Source organism: Heteronotia binoei, chromosome 21 (assembly GCF_032191835.1).
Source record: "Heteronotia binoei isolate CCM8104 ecotype False Entrance Well chromosome 21, APGP_CSIRO_Hbin_v1, whole genome shotgun sequence".
Taxonomy (NCBI): Eukaryota; Metazoa; Chordata; class Lepidosauria; order Squamata; family Gekkonidae; genus Heteronotia; species Heteronotia binoei.
The window spans coordinates 76,657,810-76,685,365 of NC_083243.1; the positions used below are offsets into that span (position 1 = coordinate 76,657,810).

At 43.8% G+C, this 27,556-nt stretch overlaps 1 protein-coding gene across 1 annotated transcript in view; it reads right to left on the reverse strand.

Annotated features, from left to right (window-relative positions):
- The window catches only part of BMF (Bcl2 modifying factor), a 60,819-nt gene extending 43,753 nt beyond the window's left edge, over positions 1 to 17,066 (reverse strand). Inside the window, exons 1-3 of the mRNA XM_060261238.1 lie at positions 16,788 to 17,066; positions 2,256 to 2,576; positions 83 to 246 (exon numbers count right to left, since the gene is read on the reverse strand). Of these exons, the coding sequence (XP_060117221.1) occupies positions 83 to 246; positions 2,256 to 2,571 (480 nt within the window). The 5' untranslated portion in view covers positions 2,572 to 2,576; positions 16,788 to 17,066. The remainder of the gene's footprint in view (positions 1 to 82; positions 247 to 2,255; positions 2,577 to 16,787) is intronic.
- Between the last annotated feature and the right edge of the window lie 10,490 nt (positions 17,067 to 27,556).

Here is a 27,556-nt window from a genome sequence, read left to right on the forward strand (position 1 = left end):
TGCTCCCAAGGAATAACAGACTGCAACTTACCACCCTTGCTTCCTCATCCCAATTACTTCCTTTTCCCCAAAGACAACCTACCCTCTGTAGGTGAAGCCTGTGGAATTGGTCTGCAATACACTGTAACTTTCGAGCAATCTGAACTTCAGTACGCAGTTCTTCTGGGTTTTCCTGAGGTTCCTCCTGGAGGTGTGGATTCAATGAGAAACCAGTTGGGTTGACATGTAAACGGTACCCAGCATTCCCTGCCAAATATCAGAGAAGAATCAAGGACTTGCAACTTCTCAGCATGAAATGCATAGTATTCCTGCCATATCTAACATACTGAAAGAAAGACAGATTAAGAGTGTCATAAGGTATCATACTACAGATAGTTAGGATGACTCAGATTCACATTTTCCCCTGAAAAGAACATTTTTATATGAATTACACATAGTAGTTACAGGTAGCTCCCAGTCTGATAACTTATGTTTATTAACAGGCTGATAACTTATTATTATTCCCCAGAATACTTCCTTACTCTTTAAGCACACTTACAGTTACAGGGCCTCTGTCTCAGACCCTCATGGCTACCTCATTGTCCAGCAAGCACTGGCTCTCACCTCCACTGTTGCTGGGGCTTCTGAGCCCCCACATACCATTTTTAAGCCTCTGCCTGAGTCTCTGCCCAGGACTGTGCCATCAAGCTGGCTTTCAGGATTGTAGCCCCATGGCATTTTTGAAAGAAGAAAATTCCAGCCTTAAAATGGCAGCACAGCCCCCAGTACAGAAATGGGGATGCAAGCACATCCAACTGAGCTCCAACAAAAATGGTAACAAGAAAGTCTCAGCATAAAGACATGAACTATTAGGCCTGCATTATTGTTATCTAAAGGAAACAAGAACAGTAATTGCCTTCGGGTTTTGAGCTATGCATTAGGTGATCAAGATTCATTTTGAAATCTGACATTTGTTTACAGCTTTGATGATGTGATTACAAACAGGACTGTCAGCTGATTAAATACATTTTAGTTGATGATAATATGATTGTTTAACGGTGTAAATTGACTGAATCTGCACATGAATAAAGCAATAGCCCATATGAAAATAACATTCCCTTTTCGTTCTCAGATGGGTCAGAGCAAGCACCATCTTAGGAGCAGTAGCCTCTGGTGAGAGAGGAAAAGCATGCCCTTTTGAAGATAGCACCTTTAACCCATGTTTTTGTAAGTACTTGCATTAATCCCTTTAAAACATGCCACACAATATAATCAAAAGATTTTTTAGCCCATCAGTGTAAAGATATAGCTCTGTGCACAGTTACCTAGGGGAAGGCCCCAAGAAACAAAGTGTAATTTACTTCTGAGTAAGCATGCACGGGAATGCACTGTGCTGCAGCCCCATTTGCTATTTGCTAGCTGAGGGAGGTGGAAAAAAAGAGTGACTTGCAGAATCAAATAACTAAGAATAAGGCAGTGAATGAGAGGTACTGATCACAGGGTGGGGGGCATCAACAAAATATGGCGTCACTGCTATAAATGCAAGACACTCATGCAAAATGAATGACACAATTTCTGACCAAAAAATATATATTTCCTATTTTCATTTCTGAACATGTATGTTACTATTATTATCATCATATCACATTGTGTGTAGTATAGCCAGGATATCCCAAGCTTGTCTGGCAGCCAGAAGTTCTAGCTCTTTTAGCATTATGCACCACTAGGTAGTAAGCTAGACTTGTTTTTCAGGCAAGAGACTTTTCACAAGTGATTTGCCACTGCCTGCCTTTGCATCACGACCCTGGTATTCCTTGAAGGTTGCCTTCCAAATGCCAGCCAAGGCCGACCCTGTTTAGCTTCTGAGATATGACAAGATTGGGCTAGCCCAGGCTATCTAGGTCAGGGCAGCATGTGTGTGTACAGACAGTTTTCCTGTTGCATGTACGTATATGATATATCTCCTCTAGGAACCAACCAGTCTGTATCTTGCTCTGGTAGGATCACTGATTAAAATTTCAAGGCTGATTGTTCCCACCTTCAGAAAACCATTAAAGTGAGATTCATTCATGTTCAGCATATATGGAAAACAGACACTGAAGAAACTGTTTTTCTTCTGAAAAACAGGTTGATGTTCAAAACTGCCACAGATGTTAAAGGCCACTTTTTGGCTACTATGTGACACAGAATGTTGAACTGGATTGGGCCATTGACCTGATCCAACATGGTTTCTCTTATGTTCTTAAATTTCTCCAGGGAAAAGGGAGCATCCTTACCATAAAAAAGTCTTTGTGGCTGTTCAGTCACTCCACAAGGTAACATGACATCCTGGCTGGAAGAAGATGGACTGAGCGTTTGCGTAGCCTTGTCTTGCTGCTTGGCATGCCTGGTTCCAGGACCGCAACAGTGTGTGAGTGGGAAGAGCTGGAACCTACCCAGCAGACAGCTATAAGACTGGCTCTGTGTGAAAATGCCAGGAAAGGTAATTTCACTGGACTGGCTGGCAAGTCCACAGTCATCAGAGTGGAACACATCATCATCAAGCCCATCGAGGCTAGAGAAGTCATCCTCCAGGTAGCCTGGTGGATCCATTTCACCTGCAATTGAAAAAAATATATTGACAAAACATCTCTGAATAAGAGCATAAAATATACAGCAAATGATATATGGAGGGGGCCCAATTTTGTTGAGACTATGGGCAGGCTGAACATTTCGAGAACAAGGAATGGGTGCCACTGCAAAATGGCTGCCATGGTAGGTTGGTGCCAATGAGAAAGTGGCTGCTTTGGGGTACTGGGGCCAATAGCAAAATGTTGCAGGCCAAGCTTCCTTGTACCATTAAGACAATTGTTTCTGGGTTCTCCTGCTCTGGAGGAAAGTCAGAAATGGCTCTTTGATTTATGGGATAAAGAAATGAGCACCAGGAATCCACTGGCAGATGCCATGATGGTGCCCATAGGCACCACATTGGAGACCACTGCTACATGGTTTCATTCACTCCTTTTACACAAAGCAACCCAAAAAACCCCACAAGTTAACCATGATGTAGTCTTCAACAACAGAGGTTAATTAGTTGAATACTCTTTCACGAGGAACGCTGAACAAGATGGGTAAACAAAATGGCATCTAAGATTCAAACTGATTAATCATTAGAAGCAGTCTAAGAACAAGAAAAATCTTGGAGGAAGAATATTTATGTTGGAATCCAAGCATCATGTTAGCTTGACACAAAGTGCACGCTTCCTTCACAAGGATTGCCTTTATCCAGCAGATAGGACCCCGAGCTCTCTATAAAGCTGGAAGGATAATCAAATACACACAAGCAAAATATTTAAGAGTTTGGTCAAGTCTCACAGAATTATCTGAATATAACTGTACCACAGTTACTGGGACTAGTTCAGAACCTGTAAGCTGTACGAGGCACTAACATCTAGTAGCTACCAGCTAATACACTGCTGTTGCTCATATATAGTTAGCCCAAAATATTTTAGTGCCAGTGGAGGGAAAATCAAAATGTGGTTCATCATTAAACTGAAGATCAGCCAAAGAGGTCACACAAGGCACCCTCACTTTCTCATGGCAGCCCTAGAGCATGGGACTCAAGCAATCTCTGTAGGCTGAAGTTCAATATGGTCTTCCTTCCATAAGTAGTGCTCTCAGTTCCCAACAAAATGGCCACAAGGCCCATCGCCCCATTTCTCATCAACAACACTGCTTTCACTATTCATCATTACATTTGGCCCAGCAAATGACTCAGTGTCATTTGATGATCATCCACAGATGGGATTATGGAATCTAGGCAAATTCATATTCTATAAATATTGACCACTGTAAACTGTATTTTCTGTATGGTATTGAGGTGGTGGAGGAAATTATTTGGGAACGTTGGAATCACTCATGAACAAAAAGCCTTTCCTTATTGATAGATTCTTCTGAGTTCATTCTCCCAAAACTTAAAAAGGCTTACATAGGGCAGAATCCAGCCCTGCTACATCCTTTTACAATTGCATAATGGTCTGCTTGTAAAATGTTCTCTGCATTTCATTTAACTCCATGACATCTTACTCAAAAGTACATTCTTGTTTAATTTAAATTCATATAAAGTACCATTCAGATTAGAGAAGATATGAAAGAATGTTAATTGTGATTTCTGTGTGTACCAAGTGGGTACTTTTATTTCCTGCTATTCCACATTATTAAAACCAAAATGAAAGATGTAGCCAGACCTTGATAAAACAAATTCATTGTTTTATCAGATTGACCTTGGAACTGCAATAATGTGATTGCTCCATATTAAAACTTTTTAAACCACAGAACACATTTGACAAGCCTCTTTTGAGAGAGAAAAAGATCTACTGCAGTGCTAACTTATGGAACCATTTGAGGTAAAACAAAACACCTAACTAGACAGTGGTGGAAAAAAGAGGAGCCTCAATGATGATCTCAATTCATGTAAAATATATATGGGAGGACTTTGAACCAAGCTACCAGCAATGTAGCTCACAAAGAATGTATTGCATGTCCCTCGTGCTGAGCATAGGACAGAAATACTGCCACAGTCTGCATCAACTGAAGTGTCAAGACCATCTTCAAAGGCAGCCCTGAACATTACATTACAATAAGCCATTTGAGAGGTTTGTGAATTACCACAGTAAGACATTTAGTTGGCATAGATGGCTTATTAATAAAAAGCCAAAAAAACCCCACCTGTCGCTACTGTCAGCTGAGCAACCATATTCAGAACTGAGTCTAAAAGTTCCTGATCTTAAAGCCTTTCCTTGAGGCATGGGGTGCTATCGATGATTTCCATTTCTTCTCAACTCTAGAGAACAGAACTGCCCCCCATATCAGCATCTACAAGCTGTCTGGATCAACCATCTGTTTATTCATCCTCATCCACTCTCTTACTGATCTCCAGCACTCATTCAAGGAGGCCACTACCAGACCAGACTGAAAAAGGATACAACATCCAGCTCTCTTTCTGTTCACTGTCAGGTGTGGTGGTGGCCATTCTAAATGAGCACTGAAGCACTGGATCTATAACTACCAAGATCAATAATAGGCTGTTCAACATGGATCTTACAACCAATTCCTTAAGGGGTACACTTTAATCTTTCCTATAACCACTTTTTAATTATTTCCCAAATCCTCATGGCTCTGACGAGGCCTCTTCCCTTGCCCTTTTCTGGTGTCAAGTTTCTGTGGGAGGGACTTTCAGCTGATTGCCCTTTCTAAACTTTTATATTGCTTGTGAACTGTTGCTTTTACCATCTATATTACTTAACAGTCTGTTTCATTAGTGTTTGATTCATTGTTTTATCTTTTTATTGTAAATTGTTTGAGTTGGGTTTTTTTAAAGAAACTCTACTCATAAATAAGTAAGGCCTCTTGTCAAGGAGGATTTTACCACACATGAACAGATGTAATATAAAAGGCTCAAACTATACAAGTTTAGCTAAAAGAAGGGAGCAAGAAGAAAAGTGCTCATAGCCCATAGACTGGACCACGAAAGGAAAAGGAACCCAACATGTGAATAGGCACAAATATACAAAATTTCTATAGATTTCTAGTGGAGGTGCCTATCTGGGAGGGAGGGAGGAAGGAAGGAAGGAAAATAGATGGTGGAGGTTAAAAACATCAGCGTAACATTATTGAACCATAACATTAAAACCAAAAATCAACAAATTATTCAATCCCAATTTATGTAGTCTCCAGATGATATCCATAATTTAATCTAAAACCTGGACTGTTCTTCTGTCCCATGGGCAGGTTAAGAAGGAGGCCAAAGCAGATAAGATGAAAGAAAAGAAGAGGGTGCCAGCTATGATGGAACATAAGAGAAGCCATGTTGGATCAAACCAATGGCCCATCCAATTCAACACTCTGGCTGATTTCACACTGACCTTTTACTGGCGCGACCACCCTCCTCACGCCGGCGGATCTGCAGGGATTTCGCACCAGAAGCGCCGGCGCAGCCAAAAGAGCCGGCAACTTCCGTCGCGAAACCAGCTCAAACGGAAACCGCCAAGAAGCAGGAAAAAGGTCAGTGCGAAAACGCCCTCTGTGTCACACAGTGGCCAAAAAAACCCCCAAGTGCCATCAGGAGATCCACCAGTCAGGTCAGGACACTAGAAGCCTCCCACTATGCCCCCCCCCAAACATCAAAAATACAGAGCATCACTGCCCCTGACAGAGAGTTCCATTGATAAGCTGTGGATAATAGCCACTGATGGACCTCTGCTCCATATGCTTATCCAATCCTCTCTTGAAGCTGTCTATGCTTATAGCCGCCGCCACCTCCTGTGGCAGTGAATTCCATGTGTTAATCACCCTTTGAGTGAAGAAGTACTTCCTTTTATCAGTTCTAACCCGACTGCTCAGCAATTTCACTGAATGTTTGTTGTCCTCAACCACTGCTGTCCTCAACCAAACCACTGCTGTCCTCAACCAAAAGCCTGACAGAACATCATTGCCTTCAGGCCCTACAGAACTGTATTAGATCCCACAGGGTCCTGGTGGAAACTGGCAGAGAGTTCCACCAGGTTGGAGTTAGGGCCAAAAAGGTCCTGGCCCAGGTCAAAAACAGCTAGATATTTCTGGGGCCAAGGATCACCAGTAGATTGCTCTCAGCAGAGCGTAGCGCTCTCCTGGGGACATACCAAAGGAGGCAGTCCCAAAGATATGCAGGTACCAGACTACTCATGGCTTTAAAGATCAATACCAAAACCTTGAACCTGACTCAGTACTCCACTGGGAACTAGTGTAACTGGTGCAGCATAATGTGCTCTCCATGGAGTTCCTGTTAGGACATACACCACAGCATTTTGGATCACCTGTTATTTCCAGGTCAGTCACAAGGACAGGCCAGTGTAGAGCTTATTAAAGAAGTCTAATCTGGAAGTGCCCTCTTATGGATTGCTGCCTTGACATAGTGAGAGGGCTTGCGCAGTTCAGTTAGGCTGTGCGCTATGCCATGCAAGGCCACCCAAGATGGACAGGCCACAGCTGAGAACCCAGACAAAATGTGATGCACTGGAGAAAGAAATGGCAAACTACAGTCTAATCTGGAAGTGCCCTCTTATGGACTGCTGCCTTGACATAGTGAGAGGGCTTGCGCAGTTCAGTTAGGCTGTGCGCTATGCCATGCAAGGCCACCCAAGATGGACAGGCCACAGCTGAGAACCCAGACAAAATGTGATGCACTGGAGAAAGAAATGGCAAACTACTCCAGTATCCTTGCCAAGAAAACCCCATGGACAGTAACAAAAGGCTAAAAGATATGGTGCTGGAAGATGAGTCCCTCAGTTCAGAAGGTGCCCAATATGCTACTGGGGAAGAGTGGAGGGGAAGTCCAAGTAACCACAGAAAGAGTGAAGCGGCTGGGCCAAAGCCAAAAGGATGCTCAGCTGTGGATATGTCTGATGGTGAAAGAACGGTCTGATGCTGCAAAGAACAATACTGCATCAGAATGTGGAATGTAAGATCTGTGAATCAAGGTAAGCTGGATGTAGTCAAACAAGAGATGGCAAGACTGAACATCGATGTCTTGGGAATCAGTGAACTAAAATGAACAGGAATGGGTGGATTTAACTCAGAGGATCACTACATCTATTATTGTGGGCAAGAGTCCTGTAGAAGAAATGGTATGGCCTTTATAGTTAACAAGAGAGTGAGAAAGGCAGTAATGGGATACAATCTCAAAAATGATAGAATGATCTCAGTCCATATCCAAGGCAAACCATTCAATATCACAGTAATCCAAGTCTATGTCCCAACCACTGATGCAAAAGAGGCTGAAGAGGACCAGTTCTATGAAGATCTACAACACCTGCTAGAATTAACACCAAAAAAAGATGTCCTCATCATCACAGGGGACTGGAATGCCAAAGTAGGAAGTCAAAAGGTAACTGGAACAACTGACAAGTTTGGCCTTGGAGAACAAAATGAAGCCGGGCAAAGGCTAATAAGAGTTTTGTCAAGAGAACAAACTGGTCATAGCAAATACCCTCTTCCAACAACCTAAAAGGCGACTCTACACATGGACATCACCTGATGGGCAACATAGAAATCAGATTGATTATATACTCTGCAGTCAAAGATGGAGAAGCTTCTTACAGTCAGCAAAAACAAGACCTGGAGCTGACTGCAGCTCAGATCATGAGCTACTCATTGCAAAATTCAGGCTTAAACTGAAGAAAACTGGGGAAGCCATTAGGCCATTCAGGTTTGACCTTGATCACATTCCTTATGAATATACAGTGGAGGTGAAGAATAGGTTTAAGGAGCTAGACTTGATAGACAGAGTGCCGGAAGAACTATGGACAGAGGTTCATGACATTGTACAGAAGGCAGCAATCAGTACCATCCCAAAGAAAAAGAAATGCAAGAAAGCAAAGTGGCTGTCTGATGAGGCTTTACAAATAGCTGAGGAAAGAAGGAAAGTGAAAGGCAAAGGTGGAAAGGAAAAATTCACCCAACTGAATGCAGATTTTCAGAGAACAGCAAGGAGAGATAAGGAGGCCTTCCTGAAGGGACAATGCAAAGCAATAGAGGAAAATAACAGAATGGGAAGGACAAGAGATCTTTTCAAGAAAATTGGAGAAATCAAGGGTACGTTTTGTGCAAAGATGGCCATGATAAAGGACAAAAATGGTAGGGACCTAACAGAGATCAGGAAGAGGTGGCAAGAATACACAGAAGAATTACACAAGAAGGATCTCAATGTCCTTGACAACCATGACAGTGAAATCGCTGACCTTGACCAAGACATCCTGGAGTGTGAAGTCAAATGGGTCTTAGAAAGCATTACTAACAACAAAGCGAGCGGAGATGATGGTATTCCAGTTGAGCTATTCAATGTCCTAAAAGATGATGCTGTTAAAGTGATGCACACATTATGTCAACAAATTTGGAAAACGCAACAGTGGCCACAGGATTGGAAAAAGTCAGTTTATATTCCAATCCCAAAGAAGGGTAATGCCAAGGAATGTTCAAACTATCGCACCATTGCACTCATTTCACATGCCAGCAAGGTCATGTTAAAGATCCTATAAGCTAGGCTTCAGCAGTATGTCAATCGGGAACTATCAGAAGTTCAAGCTGGGTTTCGGAAAGGTAGAGGAACTAGAGATCAAATTGCCAACATTCAAGGGATTATGGAGAAAGCACGGGAGTATCAGAAAAACATCTATTTGTGTTTCATTGACTATGCTAAAGCCTTTGATTGTGTGGATCACAACAAATTGTGGCAAGTCCTTAAAGAGATGGGAGTACCAGACCACTTCACATGTCTCCTGAGAAACCTGTATAAGGGTCAAGAAGCAACAGTCAGAACAGGAAATGGAACAACTGATTGGTTTAGAATAGGAAAAGAAGTTCGACGAGGATGTATATTGTCACCCTGCTTATTTAATTTATATGCAGAGTACATAATGCAGAATGCTGGCCTGGATGAAGCAGAAGCCGGAATTAAGATTGCCGGGAAAAACATCAACAACCTCAGATATGCAGATGACACCACTCTAATGGCAGAAAGTGCGGAGGACCTAAAGAACCTCTTGTTGAGAGTGAAAAAGGAGAGCACACCATGGCAAATAGAAGAGGAAGACATGGAAGTAGTGACAGACTTCACATTTCTGGGATTCAAGATCACTGCAGATGGTGACTGTAGCCCTGAAATTAAAAGACGTTTGCTCCTTGGGAGGACAGCTATGGCGAACCTGGGTAGTATAATAAAAAGTAAAGACATCACCCTGCCAACAAAAGTCTGTATAGTCAAAACGACGGTATTCTCAGTAGTAATGTATGGCTGTGAGAGCTGGACCATAAGGAAGGCCGAGCGCAGAAGAACAGATGCTTTTGAGCTGTGGTGCTGGAGAAGAATCTTGAGAGTCCCTTGAACTGCAAGAAGATCGAATCAGTCAGTCCTAAGGGAAATCAACCCAGACTATTCCTTGAAAGGTCAGATGCTGAAGCTGAAGCTCAAAAACTTTGGCCACCAAATGAGAAGGGAGCACTCCCTGGAGAAGACCCTGATGCTGGGAAAGACAGAAGGCAAAAGAAGGGGACGGCAAAAGATGAGATGGCTGGAGATGTTACTGATGTAACAAACACGAATTTGAGCAGACTTTGGAGGATGGTGGAAGACAGGAGGGCCTGGCGTGACTTTGTCCATGGGGTCGCAAAGAGTTGGACTCGACTGTGCGAATGAACAACAAAAATCTGGAAGTGATCATTGCATGGATTACTGTGGCTAGATTGGGGTACAAGAGGAAAGGGCCTAGTTGCCCCACTTGGTGTAGATGGAAAAATGCCAGCTTGGTGATATTCATGACCTGGGCCTCCATGGTTAAGGATATATCCAGCACCACACCCAAACTCCTGATGGAGAGCACTGGTGTTAGTGGGGCCCCGTCAAGTGCGGGAAGTCTGTGTCCCAGCGCTAAAGCCTCACCACCCAGCTGCTACAGAGCCTCTGTCTTTGTTGGATTCAGTCTCAGCCTACTTTTTTTTAGCCATCCCACCATGGCCTCCAAACTCTCAACCAAATTATGCGGGGCAGCATCCAGGCACCCATCCAGTAGCAAATATAGCTGGGTGTTACAATAGTCTAATCTTGAAGTAACTATGGCATGCATTTATGTGGCACATCAGAGGGCTGGCTATCTTCCAAACTAAATGAAGCTGGTAAAATGCCTTTTGCAGCTGCATTAACTTGCTTCTCCAGAAGTAATGCTGGATTCGATATAACCCCTTGGCTCTTGACTGAGTCAGCAATTGTCTGCTGGACTCCATTCATGGGGCTACCCCTGTGCCGGACCCGGAAATTGCAGCTGGTGCAGAATGCCGCGGCCCGGCTGTTATTGGGCCTCCCAAGATGGGGGCACATTCGGCCGGGTCTTCGGGCTCTGCACTGGCTTCCAATAATATACCAAGTCCGGTACAAGGTGCTGGTCATTACCTTTAAAGCCCTATATGGCCTGGGACCTGCCTACCTGAGGGACCGTCTCTCCCCACACGTTCCCCAGAGAGTACTGAGGTCTGGGACTCAAAATCTTCTCACTATCCCCGGGCCCAAGGAAGTGCGCCTCAAAACAACTAGAGACAGGGCCTTTTCCACAACGGCCCCTATGTGGTGGAACCAGCTACCGGAAGAGGTGAGGGCCCTGCGGGATCTTACTCAGTTCCGCAGGGCCTGTAAGACGACCCTCTTCCGGTTAGCCTACGCCTGACTAGACAAATGTAGCTTTCTAGATCTTAGATTTTTGTGATTATACTGCACAGTTTTAAAGTAAATTGTAAAATTTTAAGGTTTTTAGGTTTTAAATGTTTGAATTTAAATGTATCAATTTGTTCCGATTTTATTGTTTTATTATTTGTTGTAAGCCGCCCTGAGCCACTTGTGGGAAGGGCGGGATATAAGTTACGGAATAAATAAATAAATAAATAAATAAATAAATAAATTCATGGTGGACAGCATGATGTCCCTCAAGATCTCAGCCTTCCCAACCAGCATTATCTCCATCTTGTCATGATTAAATTTCAAATTGTTCTACCATAACCATTTAACCACAGCAATAAGGCCCTTCTTCAGGGTTTCTACAGCATCGTTAGGAAATTTGGACAAAGAAACATAGACTAGGTGTCATTACCATATTGATGACAGCCCGACTCCATAATCACAAACAATTACTTCTAAGGGTTTTACACATATAGATTGAAGAGCAGGGTATAGGACAAATTCTACACCGTAACTTGTCTCCAACATCAACCTTCTTTTGTCTGATCTATAAGGAATTAAACCAATCCAAAGCACATCTCTTGAGACATACTTTCATTGTCAAACATCTCAGCAAGATGGCATGCCCCACTGTATCAAAGGCTGCTCATAAATCCAGTAGGAGCAAGGAAGAGGCATGGCCCTTGTCTACCTTCACACACAGGTCATCAAGTAAAGATACAAGTGCTGTCTCCATCCCATAGCTTGACCTGAAACCAGAGTGAAAAGAGTCCACTGCATGATTTATCCAGCCATCATAAAAGGAACTGCAAATCTATTATTCAGATTCAACAAATCTAGTGTAGTCGTAGCATACATCATACTTGTTTGGATTCAACAAATTAAGGTTACCCTACAGCAGTGCTTCTCATACTGTGGGTCAGGACCCACAAATTGGTCATGAGAACAAGAGACACAAGGAGCAACAGGCTGAGCTGTACAGCTTAATGGCAAATTTAGTTTTTTTGTGAAATTTGTTTAATTAATTTAATAGGTTTAATTTGTGAAATGACTATATAATTCAGCCTGTTATTCAGTAATGCCATCTGTTTGTCAATACTAATAAAACAAACTCATTCAGTGTTACTTGATGTGATATTCTGGTGTGTTATTCTGAGGATAGGGGAAGTAACATGGAGTCACATTACTTTTAGAGACCCACTTGCAAAATAAGTTTAGAATAGTGTTCCCTTGGAAAAGTTTTAGAAATACTTTCAGTGAGACTCAACACATAATGCTGTGATGAATGACAAAAGGTTCAAAACCCTTGATCTGTGGGCATAAAGAAGCCTAGTTCTCTCACCACACTTAATGGAAATAAATCTTTTAACTCAGTTGGGCTCAATTCTGAATAATACACTAACCTGTACAACTGTAATTCTGTGTGTGTTTACCTGGAAGTAAGTACCACTGCCAGTATCATGACCCTGCCAGTAAAGTAGTACATATGTGCTCTAGTCTAGAGCTTATAACTTTACAGCACAATATTCAGCATGCACAGTTGGAAGTAGGTCCTATGAGATTAGAGCATATATGCACCATTTTACTGGCAAGGTCAAGACAATGGGTCTTAACAATTGATACAAGAATGGCAGAATGCATATCGCTCATTGTCCTGAAACACAATGAGCACCAATGATTTATTAGCTGAAGACTGGAGGAGACCTTCTGGGCCTTTGCTTCTAGTCATGCTGAGAACACACACAGGTATGCAGGGCTTTTTTTGAGCAGGAACACGCAGGAACGCAGTTCCGGCTGGCTTCGTGCCAGGGGGTGTGGCCCACTATGCAAATGAGTTCCTGCTGGGCTTTTTCTACAAAAAAAGCCCTGCAGGTATGTATTTGTAACTTCATGGTTTCATGCAACCCTCAAGTGAAAAGCTGGCAAGGGACAATGTGCGAATCTGGAAAAGGGGGCAGGGACTGGAAGAGGTTCAGAGACAACAGGGCAAAGGAAGAAACATCAACCAGAAGGTACACAAATGGAATACAGTCGGTTCAAAAATGGAATACAGAGTCTGGTACCAATGCTAAAAGTGATACTTAGAAGCATGCGGGACAAGTATGTCCTGAACTCATAAATATTTTCTCTTTTAGAATGAATGAAATTCTTTTAAATAAAACAAGTTCCTACTTGTTCGAAGCATATAGTACGAACTATGTGTGTGTAATACATTATCTATCTCTCTATCCATCCATCCACATACACACACAAAAATACTCAATAACATTATAGAATGATAATGTAATAAATTGTCAAGGATATGTTTATTGTTTGAATGTGATTAATGTGTTCATAATTTATATACTTGTGATACTGGACTATTCCAGACTTCTATGTTTTCAGTGTTAGAGTTTAACTTGATAAGCAAACATGATGGTATTTCTACTGTGACTATATGTTCTGCCCAATAACACACTACCCTGAGGATAGGATAGGATGAAAATAAAGACATTGCTGAAAGGAACATGCTTACAGAATGAAAGCAAATCCTTAAAAGCAAGTATTTGAAGGGCAACAAACATATAACACAAGTGCTGTAACAAACCAGGAAGTCAGAGGTTCAAATCTCTGTTTTACCATGTACTAGAAGGTCTCAGGCAACCTATTCTTTGCCAGCCACACTTTCCCCACCACCACCAGTGCGGGTAGTTGTTAAAGAGTTGGCCTGCTCCTATTGTTAACAGCCTTATTCAGGTCTTGCAAAGTAAGGGCCATGAAAGCTTGCTGGCCCTCCTGGCTGACCTTGGCCTAGTCACACACTCTCAGCTTAAATCAAGGGTGTAGCCAGGATTTTTTATGTTGGGGAAGGGGCTTTTTAAAAGTCGAAGGGCGCTTGTGGCCACCTCTTGCCTTTTCTTCTGCTCAGCTGAGCAGGAGGGGAGAGAGAGGCAAGGCCTCCCCTGGCTGGATCTTCAGGCTTCCGCAGCATGCTTTGAAGCCAGCTGCAAGAGTAGAAGACCAGCCACCAGTGTTCCCTCTAAGCTGAGTTAGTGTGATCTAGCTCACAGATTTTTAGCCTCCAGTTCACACATTTTTGTCTTAGCTCAGGAAGGATGACCCCAGAGCACAATAATTTATGCACTAGCTCAAAACTTTAATGCCAGTAGCTCACAACTTTAATGCCAGTAGTTCACAAAGTAGAATTTTTGCTCACAAGACTCTCCAGCTTAAAGGGAACACTGCTAGCCACTGCCTCTTACTCTCCCCACCTGCTTGGTCAAGCAGGAGAAAAGGACAAGAGGTTGCCTCCAGGGGCTGGGTCTTCTTGCTTTCAGCTTTAAAGCTGGCTTTTGGCTTTAAAACTGACTGTGAGAAGTGGGAAGACCTGTCACCTCTCACTGTCCCATCCTGCTTGCCCAGTGGGTTTAGCAGGCTGGGTCTCCATGCTTTCACAGTGCACAAAGACACGCTGCATTCCAGGGGGCCTGAGTTGGGAGGCCTCCATTGGAAGTTGGGCAAGGGGTTCCCAGAGGTCCTCCATAGCTACAGGCCTGGATTAAATTGCCTCACAGAGTTGTTGCTCTGAGGATAAGATGGAGGAAGGAAGACCAGTGTTGTAAGCCACTTTGAGTTCTGTTGGAGAGAAAAGCAGGATCTAATTACATAATTAAAAATCTCCAATGGTTGGCTAATACTAGTCTTCTATAACGATTGGAAGAATACACATTATAATGCATATGCAGAGATTTGAACACTGAAAGCACTATATAAATAGTAAGTATTATTAGAAGACAGATAGGCATGTAAGCCTCCAGGTGGGACCTGAGGATCCTCCAGAATTACAGCTCATCTCCAAACCATTCAGATCACTTCCTCTGGAGAAAATGAATGCTTTGGAGACTCTATGGCATTGTACCCCACTGAGGTACTTCCCTCCCCGGGCACCATTCCCAAATCTCTGAGAGTTTCCCAACTTGGATCTGGCAATGCTACCCAATGCCCATCTCAGGCCAGTGGCTAGGAAGGGGACCTAGCAACCCTGGGCCCAGAGAATAATCTGATAACTCAGGAAATCTCAACCTGGCCAGCACCTGGCTTTGAGAATGGCTTGCCGGCTTCATGTAAGTGGCTCTAAACTTCCTGAAATATCTGTAGTAAATGATTATATCCTCCCAGGAAAGGGAAATAAATTCAGCACAACACCTTTTGAAAAAATCACTATAGTGAAAATATAAACAAGAGCAGTCTTTCAGTGTGGAAACACCTGTTGGGAAGCACACAATGCAGACATTCTTCTATCCACCTCCTGTATTCTCTCACAAAAACAAGAATCCGACACACACTACAGCCTCTTGCTGCTCTAGGGAATGGATCAATGAGGAAGGACAGAGGGAGGGTTGCAGCACACGTGCTTGCCAGCTAACCAAAACAAAGCAAGCAGGATTAAGTTGAGGGCTTCGCTCTCCCATTAACTCTTTCCTGCCTCCCCATGTTCATGCCACTGCGTTCCAGGATGTGCCAAAACAAATCTGCAGAAACTGCAAAGCAGCTTCTCCAAAGTTAACTAGATCATCATCTGACAAATTCAACAGAGCAACACTGCGTCCAGTATAAAAACTTTTAAGCACCTCTTCCAAAGCACAAGCCAGTCCTTCAAAAGCAATGACTTTTTTATTGTGCAAGTCAGCAGGTTAAAAAATTGCCACCTTTGGCATGCACCCAGTTCTATTGCTCTGTGGAAGTAGAAAGGAGATCAACTATTTCTACAGATAGTGAAGGATGCTTTGAAATATACTCTTTGGAACATTCTAAGAAACTTGGGACGATCAATTCCTTCAACCTCTCAGCATCCACTTTTTCCCTGTGAGGGCTGATAACAGTTATTTGGCAACACCCCCCCCCCCAATAGCACATACCTGTCTGCTGCCCTACAAAAGTGGTAATGTTAAGTCTTAGGTACGCTGTAAAGTGTGCTTCTTTCTTTTTAAAAGATCAATAGAATGGGGTGCCTGGGAAGTTCAAGAATCTTCTTCACTGGACGGCTAGGGGCTGGACGTCCAACAGCTGGGCTGGGGCAAGTAGAGGTCAGACTCAACAGAAGACCATATGGTGCCACTACTTTCACAGCAAAGGCCACGCTAGACGAGCTGCAACTCGAGATTCGAGAGCGAGGGACATCCCAAGGCAGAAAGTCGCAGGATGGATAGCTCAGAAATTGGGGGATGGGACCAGAGCAGAAGTCCTTTGCGCCAAGTTAACCCCTAATGGCTCTCAGGGCATGGGGAGCCTAAACCTGTAAGCGTCAAGTGGGGGCGTATGGGGGGTATGCTTTCAATAGGTTGACCACAGGACCCAATCTATCATGTATTTAAATGTATTGTCCGCCCTAGCCTAAAGTCTCCAGGCGAGTTGCTGGTGCATCCTTCGCTAAAGCCAACTCCTGCCGGACTCCAGCGGCCGGAACTCGGAGACGTCCCACCAGCGACGATCCCCAGCCTTGGACCGCCTCTCCCTCCCCGCGCTCTGCCGCAGAACACAGACTCCGAAGACACAGAACCCCTCCCCCCCTCCCCGAGCCCATACTGACCCGCAGTCCCCGCTGCGACTCTGAACCGTGGCTGGTGCAAGCCGTCCGCGACGTCTGCCGTAGCCCAGAGACTGAAGCCAGGCCCCGGTACATGCAAGACGGGGGATCAGCAGCCCCGCAAAAGCAGAACCCTCCTCTGCATCCGCGCCGGGCGAACGGGGGAGGGGGGAAGAGGAAAAAGCGCGGCCAGCGGAAAGAGCGGGAGCCGGAAAGTCCCCGGGCTGCAACCTCAGGCGCCGCCGCTAGCACCACACGGCATTGTTTCCAAAATACACTTGCTTCCTGGCATTACCCAAAACAGCTGATGGAGGCCACGCCCTCCTCGTGACGAACTCCAGCCCGGCCAGCCAATGGGGAGCTGGAGGGGCTCAACGCTCCCGCTGTTGCATTGGGGACTGTCACCGACGTGGCTGGCAACCGTGCTCCGTACACTCCGCCCGCCCGACTGCCTTTTGCCCCGGCTTGAAAGGCAGTCGTCTTCTACTGCGGGACAAGAGAGGCACTGGTCTGGGAAACCGAAGAGAAAAGTGCTTTCTCTCCTTGCTTGCTGCTCTCGGAAAGCAGCCGGGGAGGTAACTTGCTTTTTTCTGTGGCCACGGTTATCAGCTGCCTTCGTACATGTCTAAATGGAGGGATCAGAACATCATGCCTTCCATTATAGACTAGCTTTCAGACTACAGAACGGCGACAAACAGATGCCTCTGGCGAGTTCAGGATGGCCATGGCTTTTCCCTTTTGTAAATGCTGAGGGTCAGAAGTATACTGCCACTAAACAGGGGAATCCATCTATTTGTCCTGGGTAAATGTCTGGTATTCTGAAGTATGGTAGCATGGTATAGCTAGGGCGAGTGTTTGGTTGGGAGACCACTCAAGGAAAACTACAGAGGGAGGAAATGGCAAACGACCTCTGTTTCTCACTTGCCTTGGAAGCCCCTTGCTGCAATTTATGGCACTTTACTCACACACGCATTTTGAGGTATACTGCTGCTCAGTGGGGAGGTTCCATTTGGATGCCTTCGCTAATAATCATAAGACTATGCCTTCTAAGCATGCATATTTTAAAGCAGACTAAATGGCACAACTCTCAATAGAGATCCTTTGGGGATTCCACTGCTGACTTCCCTCCATTGTGAAAACTGCCAATTGATTTCTATCTCTGCTGGGGGGGGGGGGGGGGGTTAGCCAGTTACATATCCACAAGGACTTCCTAGCACTGCTGAAAAGCCAGGCACAACTATAACAACAGTCATTCCTGACTATCCAGGCATCGCCGGCCGACTCCACGATCAACATTTGTTGGAAGCTCCTTATGGCCAGGGATCTGTTTTTGCTTATGAAACTCTGTAAAACTCCATATAAACTGATTGTGCCGTAATTAGACTTCTTTCTCAGAAACAAATCCCACTGAATTCACCGAGAGTTATCCCCAAGTAAGTAAACATAGGATTTCAACCTAGATTTCCTCAGGAGTATTTGGTGAATTACAGCCTGAAGGTGTTTGAAAGTCACTTTCGATGACACTGTCTAATAAATGAACATAAGCTGGAGCACTGCACCATAAACTAAAGACTGATGGACTTTTTTTTAGAGAGATCAGTTTGAAAGTGAGATTTCAAAAATCACTACTCAAAGTAGGAACAGCATCCCACACTGCCCTCAGGTTTTAATATGGTTTTCAAAACCTGCTAAAGCTGTTTAACTAGAGAAAACAGCCAGACAAGTAAATGTGTGTATATATCATGATTAGTGAAACCTTTCTCAAACCACTTCAGTCTTTGTTAAAATGTATTTTTTGTCTCCATCCAACATGTCTAGTAACCTTCAAAGGATTTTAAAGCCTTGCAGAAGACACATCTATATGGATAATTTTTCTGACCTGAATAATGCTAGACACAAATATGCACAATGGAAATTAGGTTAAGGGTGTGTGATACGCTGGATTTCTATGTACCTCACCAGAGAAAGACACATTCTATTACAAAACGCCTTGCTCTGTGGGAGACTATGGATCCATGCTAGGACATGCATGCACAGTGTCCCAGGTTCAAACACTGGCACCTCCAATTAGAGAGCTCAGGTAGAAGGTGATGGGAAAGACCACTGCCTAAGAAGAAAAAGAAGAAGAGACTGGATATGTATCCTGCCCTTCATTATCCAAAGGAGTCTCAGAGTGGCTTACAATCTCCTTTCCCTTCCCCTCCCTACAATAGACACCATTTGAGGTAAGTGAAGCTGAGAGAGTTCTACCAGAATTGCTTTTCAGCAGAACAGCTCTGCAAGAACTTGTGACTGACTCATGGTCACAACAACAGGTGCATGTGAAGGAATGGGGAATCAAACCTGGTTCTCGCAGATAAGAGTCTGCACACCTAATCACTACACCAAATTGGCTCTCTAAGACCCTGGAGAACCACTGCCAATCAGAGTAGATAATACTGACCCTGATAAACCAGTGATCTGGCTCAGTATAAGGTAGCTTCTTGTGTTCATATGAAAAGACCCCAATTAGGCCAGAATTATATCCCTATGAAGTCATAGGAATATATCTCTAGCCACATTGAGGCCTTTTCATGTGAAGAGAGACTAGTGACCATATGCCACTGTAGTGTGCAGGTTTGAGCCCTGTACTAGGGCATGGGAGACCCAGGTTCAGATCTCTATTCTTTTGTGGTAGCTTATTGAGTGTCCTTCAGCCACTTATTATCTCTCAGCCTAACCAACCTCAGAATGTAATGATAAATAGAAGAGGGGAGAATGATATTGTTAGTCACATTTGGCCTCTGTTGAGCAGAAAAGTGGAATATAAATGGCTAAATAAACGTTATTTCTGTTGGCTGTAAGAACTGGACCATAAGGAAGGCTGACCACAGAAGAACGGATGCTTTCAAATTGTGGTGCTGGAGAAGACTCTTGAAAGTCCCTTGGACTGCAAGAAGATCAAATCAATCAGTCCCAATGGAAATCAATCCTGACTGTTCCTTGGAAGGTCAGATGCTGAAGCACAAATATTTGGCCACCAAATGAGATGGGAGCACTCAATGGAGAAGACCCTGATGCCGGGCAAGACAGAAGGCAAAAAGAGATGGCTGGACAGTGTTACTGATGTAACTAACATGAATTTGGACTTCGGAAGTTGGTGGAAGATGGGGGCCTGGCATGACTTGGTCCATGGGGTTGCAAAGAGTCGGACTCGACTGTGCGACTAAACAACAATTTCTGTTGGGAGACAGTACTACAAGCTTCCATTCCCAAACCGTGGGGGGTTACTTGGTCCACACTTCATAGAGTGGGTGAAGGAAAATTGTCTAGAAAATATAGTAATGGATGCCCCTTTAAAAAATGTCAGAAGCAGAAAACACAAACACATACAATGTAGCATAGCAAAGACAGCCTTCTGAGACATAAATAAAATTACGCATTGGTTGATGTGGCATTGGTGGGTAGAGGAGAAGCCTTGTTGGTGTTTTCAGGAGAATATAACCTTGGTTGTGATTGCCAGATGGTATTGGTGGGATGGAAGGCAAGGATAATTTTACTAATGTTTGAGCCCAGTGGTTCCTTAAGACCAACTATGTTTTATTCATGGTATATGCTTTTGTGTGCAAGCTTATATATAAAAGCTTATACCCAGAATAAAACTTCATTGGTCTTAAAGGTGCCACTGGACTCTAACTTTGACCTACTGCATCAGACCAACACAGCTACTCCACCTGATTCTTTACTAATGTTTGACATTTAAGAGCAGGCCAAATGAGCACTTCTTCAGTAGAATGTAGTGGCAGAAGAGTTGACCAAGCATTACAACAATCAATAAATGGCTTGCTTTAGAGTCACAAAATGGCTCTCTGTGGACAAGATATGTGTGGAATGGTCTTAGATATAGAAGAGCCCAGGGCTTTTTTCCTGGAAAAAGAGGTGCCAGAACTCTCAAGAGGGAAATGAAGGAGAAACACATAGGTGCCCCTCACGAACTTCTCAATATTTTTAAAGGTTTTTGTTTCCACAAAGAGGTTCAGAAACTCCGTTCCACCATGTTCTCACAGAAGAAAAGCCCTGATAGTGTCTATAATCAACAGATGTCGTATAGCAAGACAGGAAACAGGAAGTAGAAGGGAGGAAATTTACAGAGCGATGCAGCAATGCAGCCATTTTTATGCCTGTTGCTTCCCCAATAAACCTTGTTTTGAATGTATATTGTATTCAGTTGCATGATGCAATGTTCTGTTTTACCTTGTGTAATATGGCAAGTAGGGTTGCAAACTGTCTTGTGAAATTCCTTGAGATTTGGGGATGGAGCCTAGGGAACACAGAGTTTGGAAAGGGGAAAGAGCTCACCAATGGTACAGCGCCATAGAGTCCTTCTGAAGCTTCCATTTTTGCCAGAGAAAATTGTAGATTGGTGACCCTAGTTGCAAAGAATCATAAGAAGTGGCCTGGATAGTCTAGCATCCTGCCAACCACTTGCTCCAGACAGACAGCAATCCAAGCCAAGAGGCTGAGGCCTTCTCTTGATGTCATCTCCTAGCACTAGCATTCAGTGGTTTCCTGCCCCTGCTCTTTACTCACCATGACTCATGGCCACTGATGAACCTATGGTACATGATTCTGTCTAAACCCCCTTTAAAAACATCTATGCTAGTAGCCATCACTATATCCATTGACACCAAATCATGGGCTGCAACATTTCGACTGTGCACTGCTTCCTTGGCATCTCAAAATGTTGTTCTCCCAAGCAACCATTTATGTTGCAATACAAGCAGTGCCTGGCGCAATTATGCCTCCATTTTTATGCCAGAAGCACAAGAATTCCAAGTTCCTAGATAGCATAACATAAAGCAGTCAGAACTAGGAAAATGCAATTTCCACATATCTGGTCTACATGCAACAAATGGATAATAGTTCTGTATTTATTGCATCAAAAAACCATTGTTGGGAAATGACCTTGGAAACATACTTTTTTCTCTGCACTTACCAGTAGAGGGCAACATTGTCAATACAAAATATATGTACAGGAGCAGGCCTGGTATACCTGGGAAAGTGTACTGACTATGCTTTAACAACCAGAAAGTCAAGGCAGGTAGAAAGAGTTGCTACCTTCGCTCCAATTTTTATAATATGCTTTAATGGCACTGGCCACATGACTGGAATTTCTGCTTTATAAGCATATTGTTGCATATCACAAGTTAGAAAAGGTATAAATAGGTATTTTAAAAAGCCTGCCTGGTTAACAAACAAACTAATGGAAACAGTAAAAGGTAAGAAGGATTCTTCTAAGCAGTGGAAGGCTAATCTGAGTGAAGTAAATAAAAGGAGGGAGCACAGGCTGCGGCAAATAAAATGCAAGTTGGTGATCAGACTAGGAGGAACAATAATAAAAATTCCTTCAAATATATCAGTAGCATGAAACCAGCCAGGGAGGGAATGGGCCTTTGCATGACCAAAGGGTGAAAGAATTACTAAAGGATTATAGGGGAATGGCAGAGAAGCTTAATGGGTTTCTTTCTTTCTTTCTTTCTTTCTTTCTTTCTTTCTTTCTTTCTTTCTTTCTTTCTTTCTTTCTTTCTTTCTTTCTTTCTTTCTTTCTTTCTTTCTTTCTTTCTTTCTTTCTTTCTTTCTTTCTTTCTTTCTTTCTTGTCAAAGATGAGAAGTGCTTGCCCACTTCAGAACCACTGCTTTCAGGAGGAGTATTGAAAGACCTGGGTTGGATTGAGGTGATGAGAGAGGAGGTCCTACAACTGATAAATTAAAAACTGACAGATCACCAGGCCCAGATGGCATACATCCAAGATTTCTGAAAGAACTCAAATGTGCACTTGTGGATCTCCTGGCAAAAATATGCAGTCTATCACTAAAATCTGCCTCCATTCCTGAGGACTGGTAGCTAATGTAATCCTTTTAAAAAGGTTCCAGAGGAGATCTGGAAAATCACAGGCCAGTCAGTCTAATGTCGATACCTGGTAAATTGGTGGAATCCATTATTAAAGACAGAGGTAGTAAATACATTGATGAACAAATGCTTTTGATGAAGAATCAGCATGGATATTGTATGGGAAGATCTTTTCTCGCTAACCTTTTAGAGGTCTTTGAGGAGGTGAACAAGCATGTGAACAAGGATGACTCAATACACGTTGTTTACCCCTCCTTGGGGTGGCCGGGCGGTCTCAGGGTAGAGTGGTGGGCCAGGTTGCTTCACCTGTCACCCCTCTGGCTGGCCTACAGCTGCAAACCCACTATCTCTCTCTCATTCTCAGTTGGGCTTGATCTGCTTCTGGCTCCAGCACCACTCCTTAATCATCACCGACCTCGGACTGGCCCTCCACCCCTCCTTTTATCCCCCTCCCAATCTGCCTGCCTTTCCCCCACTGGCCACCTCTCCAAGCCCCGCCTCCCTTTAAGAATGATGACGCCCAGCAGCTTCCTCCCCTGCTGAGGGCTGATGGCAGCCGGCTGTTCTTCTGGGAGTGGCGCGGTGGTCCCGCAGGGCCACCACGGCTTGGCGCCATCCGCTCCAGCTGGCCTGACTCCTCCCCGCTTCCGCTTCTGGTGCTGCGGCAGTTTGCGGGGTCCCGGGGACAGCGGGGCAACAGTGGGCTCGGCTGTGGGGTCAGGCCCGTCTGGCGGTGCAATGGCTCCTGACCTCCGCTTCAGCGGCAGCATCTCCCGGCACCTCTTCCTCCAAGGTAGGTGGGGGTGCTGTCGGCAGCAGGTGGTGGGGTTACAGGGTGGCTTCAGGGCTTCAGTGGGTGGGCCAAGGGGTCCACCTCGGTTCAGGTGGGTTGACGGCCGCACGTTTCTAATGCTCCTAATTGAGGCTGGGCATAAAGTGTCTTGGAAGAAAGCTATGCCAAAAGTCAGTGAAATTTTTAGGCTTCCATATATCCCAGGGCAGATGGCAGCTAGGCAGGGAGCGAAAAGAGACTGTGTGTGCCATTCCTGTGCCCACTACCAGGCGCCAACTGAGAGAATTCTTAGGAGCAGCAGGGTTCTGAAGAATTTGGCTCCCCACGACGAGAGAAAACCGCTGTGGATAGTGCCAGCAGAAGTAATAAAAATAACAGCTAAATCCGACGATAAGAGAGAAATGTCATATAACCAACTGCTCAAGATTCGAGGAGATAAAATTGAATTAAAATCTTCGGAAGAGCTAGACAATAAATATGATTGGTTTCAAATGCAACAAATCAAAAGCTTGTTGGAAAATGATATAAAATTGGAAGGAATTAGACGAGAACAAACAGAATTGGAAAGGGTCCTGCTTGGTGATAATGAAAAATTGATATCAAAAGTATATAAGTTATTATTGAAATGGTCTACAGAAGAAGAAGTAGTAAAATCTCTAATGGTCAAATGGGCAATCAATGTGAATAGAGAAATACAAATGGATGCATTTGGAAGAACTCAATGAAGATATCAACTTGTCAGAGCATAAAAGAAAATTGTTTTAAGATGATGTACAGGTGGTATATGACCCCGAAAAAATTGGCTAAGATGAGCAAGAAAATGTCGGATAGATGTTGGAAGTGTAAAAAACATGAAGGTTCTTTCTTCCATATGTGGTGGACATATGAAAAAACAAAAGAGTATTGGAAGATGATACAACAAGAAATCTCCAAAATATTGGGTTACGACTTTAAGAAAATTGCAGAGACATTTTTGCTCGGATTACAATTAGAAAAATATCCAAAGGAAGATAGGACTAATTTGGTACCTGCTATCAGCTGCTAGGACATTGTATGCGCAGCTTTGGAAGCAAGAAAAAATACCGGATAAATGGGATTGGACTATGAAAGTTCTATCGTGGAGTGAAATGGATAAATTAACTAGAACATTAAGAGACTATGATTTGGAGATATTTAAAAAAGAGTGGAGGAAGTTTAAAGAATACATAGAGAAAGAGTCGAATGTAAGAAGACATTGGACAATTTTTTAGTAATAATGGGGGGGGGGGGAAACGAAGAAGCAAGAAGGGGGGGGAAATATTTATATAACGAATTTTGATTAGTCAGATGTATCTTTAGTATTGAATTAGAATCTATAACCTCGGGGAAGTCTATATTAGAGGGAGGGGGGATTGAAAAGTCATATGGGTTAGTATTGAAGCAACGAAGGGAAATTAAGTTCTGTAACCATATGCTATCAATAAATTGGTTAAAACAAAGAATTTGGCTCCCCAATTTTGCTATAACAGCAAAGCCCTTAAATGAAGCCACTAAGGGGGGAGAAAAAGCACCTTTTGAATGGACAGAGCAATGTCAAAATGCCTTTGAAACCTTTAAATACCAACTCATGCAGGCACCAGCTCTGGGATTACCTGATACTGACAAACTCTTTACTCTGCATGTGCATGTGCATGAGCGAGAAGGAATAGCTGCAGGCATACTAACTCATTTGCTGGGATCCTGGCCCCGACTGGTAGCATATCTGTCTAAACAACTGGACAATGTGGCCAAAGGTTGGTCTTCGTGTATGCATGCCATATCTGCAGTGGCAGAACTTGTGAAGGAAGCTGATAAATTTACCTTCGGCAGCCAGTTTGAAGTGAGAGTGCCTCATTATGTGCAAACACTTCTTGAGCACAAGGGGAACTATTGGTTCACTAATGCCCGCGTGGTCAGATGTTGTTGTTGTTCAGTCTCACAGTCGAGTCCAACTCTTTGCGACCCCATGGACAAAGTCACGCCAGGCCCTCCTGTCTTCCACCATCCTCCAAAGTCTGCTCAAATCCGTGTTTGTTATATCAGTAACCATCAAGCCAACTCATCTTTTGCCGTCCCCTTCATTTGCCTTCTGTCTTTCCTAGCATCAGGATCTTCTCCAGGGAGTGCTCCCTTCTCATTTGGTGGCCAAAGTATTTAAGTTTCAGCTTCAGCATCTGACTTTCCAGTGAATAGTCTGGGTTGATTTCCCTTAGGACTGACTGATTTGATCTTCTTGCAGTCCAAAGGACTCTCAAGAGTCTTCTCCAGCACCACAGCACAAAAGCATCTATTCTTCTGCACTCGGCCTTCCTTATGGTCCAGCTCTCACAGCCATACATTACTACTAGGAATACCATCGCTTTGACTATACGGACTTTTGTGGGCAGGGTGATGTCTCTACTTTTTATTATACTGCCCAGGTTCGCCGTAGCTGTCCTCCCAAGGTGCAAACGTCTTTTAATTTCATGGCTACAGTGACCATCTGCAGTGATCTTGGATCCCAGAAATGTGAAGTCTGTTACTACTTCCATGTCTTCCCCTTCTATTTGCCAAGGTGTGATGGGGCCAGATGCCATGATCTTAGTTTTGAGAGTTGAGTTTCAATACCGAGGACTCCATTTGAGTTTCAATACTGAGGACTCCATTTGATTAAGGAAACTTGAAAAACAGGCAGAATTTCTGTGCTTCCCTGATAAGGCTTTAGTGCTGCCCCTTTAGCTGTTAAATCTGCCATCCGATTTCTTTTTGCTACCGGAGTTAGGGACTTCTGATGGCCCCGGCAATGGATGACAGCTATGTGCCAGGGTGCCCAGACAGCTTTTAACAATTCCAAAATCTCTTTACCATTTTTAATTCCTTTGCCATTTGCAGTAATTAAGCCTCTCTCTTTATACAAGGCTCCATGGGTGTGCAATGTCATAAAAGCATATTTAGAGTCTGTGTAAATATTAGCTTTCAGTCCTTCTGCTAACTGGAGTGCTCTGATGAGGGCAATTAACTCTGTTTTCTGAGCTGAAGTTGAAACTGGCAGTGCCAATGGTCTGCAGATGGCTTTAAAGGAGTCTTTGGTATGGTCAGATACCAAGCTTTTATGTGTGAGAATCCCCGTGTGAAAATAGGGACTGTGTCAACTCTGAACTCAGCTTCCCTGTTGCCAGCTCCTGGGGAAGAATTAGAACATGACTGCCTGGAAGTTATGGAAGAGGTTTATTCTAGCTGGCCTGATCTAAAAGATACCCCATTTTCAGATCCAGATATTGAGTATTTCACTGATGGCAGTAGCTTTGTCCAGGATGGAAAGTGGAGAGCAGGATATGCGGTTGTTACTCTAGAGACAGTGATAGAGGCAGAAGCACTGCTAGTTTCAACTTCAGCTCAGAAAGCAGAGTTAATTGCCCTCATCAGAGCACTCTGGTTAGCAGAAGGACTGAAAGCTAATATTTACATGGACTCTAAATTTGCTTTTATGACATTGCACGCCCATGGAGCCTTGTATAAAGAGAGAGGCTTAATTACTGCGAGTGGCAAAGGAATTAAGAATAGTAAAGAGATTTTGGAATTGTTAGAAGCTGTCTGGGCACCCCAGCACATAGCTGTCATCCATTGCCGGGGCCATCAGAAGCCCCTAAGTCCAGTAGCAAAAGAAAAACTGGAAGGCAGATTTAACAGCTAAAGGGACAGCACTAAAGCCTTATCAGGAAAGCACAGATATTCTGCCTGTTTTCAAGTTTCCTTAACCGAATGGAGTCCTCGGTATTCACTAGCTGAGGAGCAGTGGGTTCAAACTCAAGGGGCAGTAACCAAATGAAGAGATGGCTGGTATGTTCTTCCCGATGGCAGAAATTATATTCCAGAAGCTGTTGCATAGCCATTAATTCAGAATCTGCATGAGGGAACACATTATGGAAAGACTGCTCTTGAACGCTCTGTGAGTCAATGGGCATACATTAACCATGTGAGTTCACTGACAGCCCAAGCCTCTGCACAGTGTGTTACATGTGCAAAGAACAATCCTAGGTCAGGCCCCACTCAGCTCCCTGGAAGTCAGCCAGTGGGAGCAACACCTTTCTC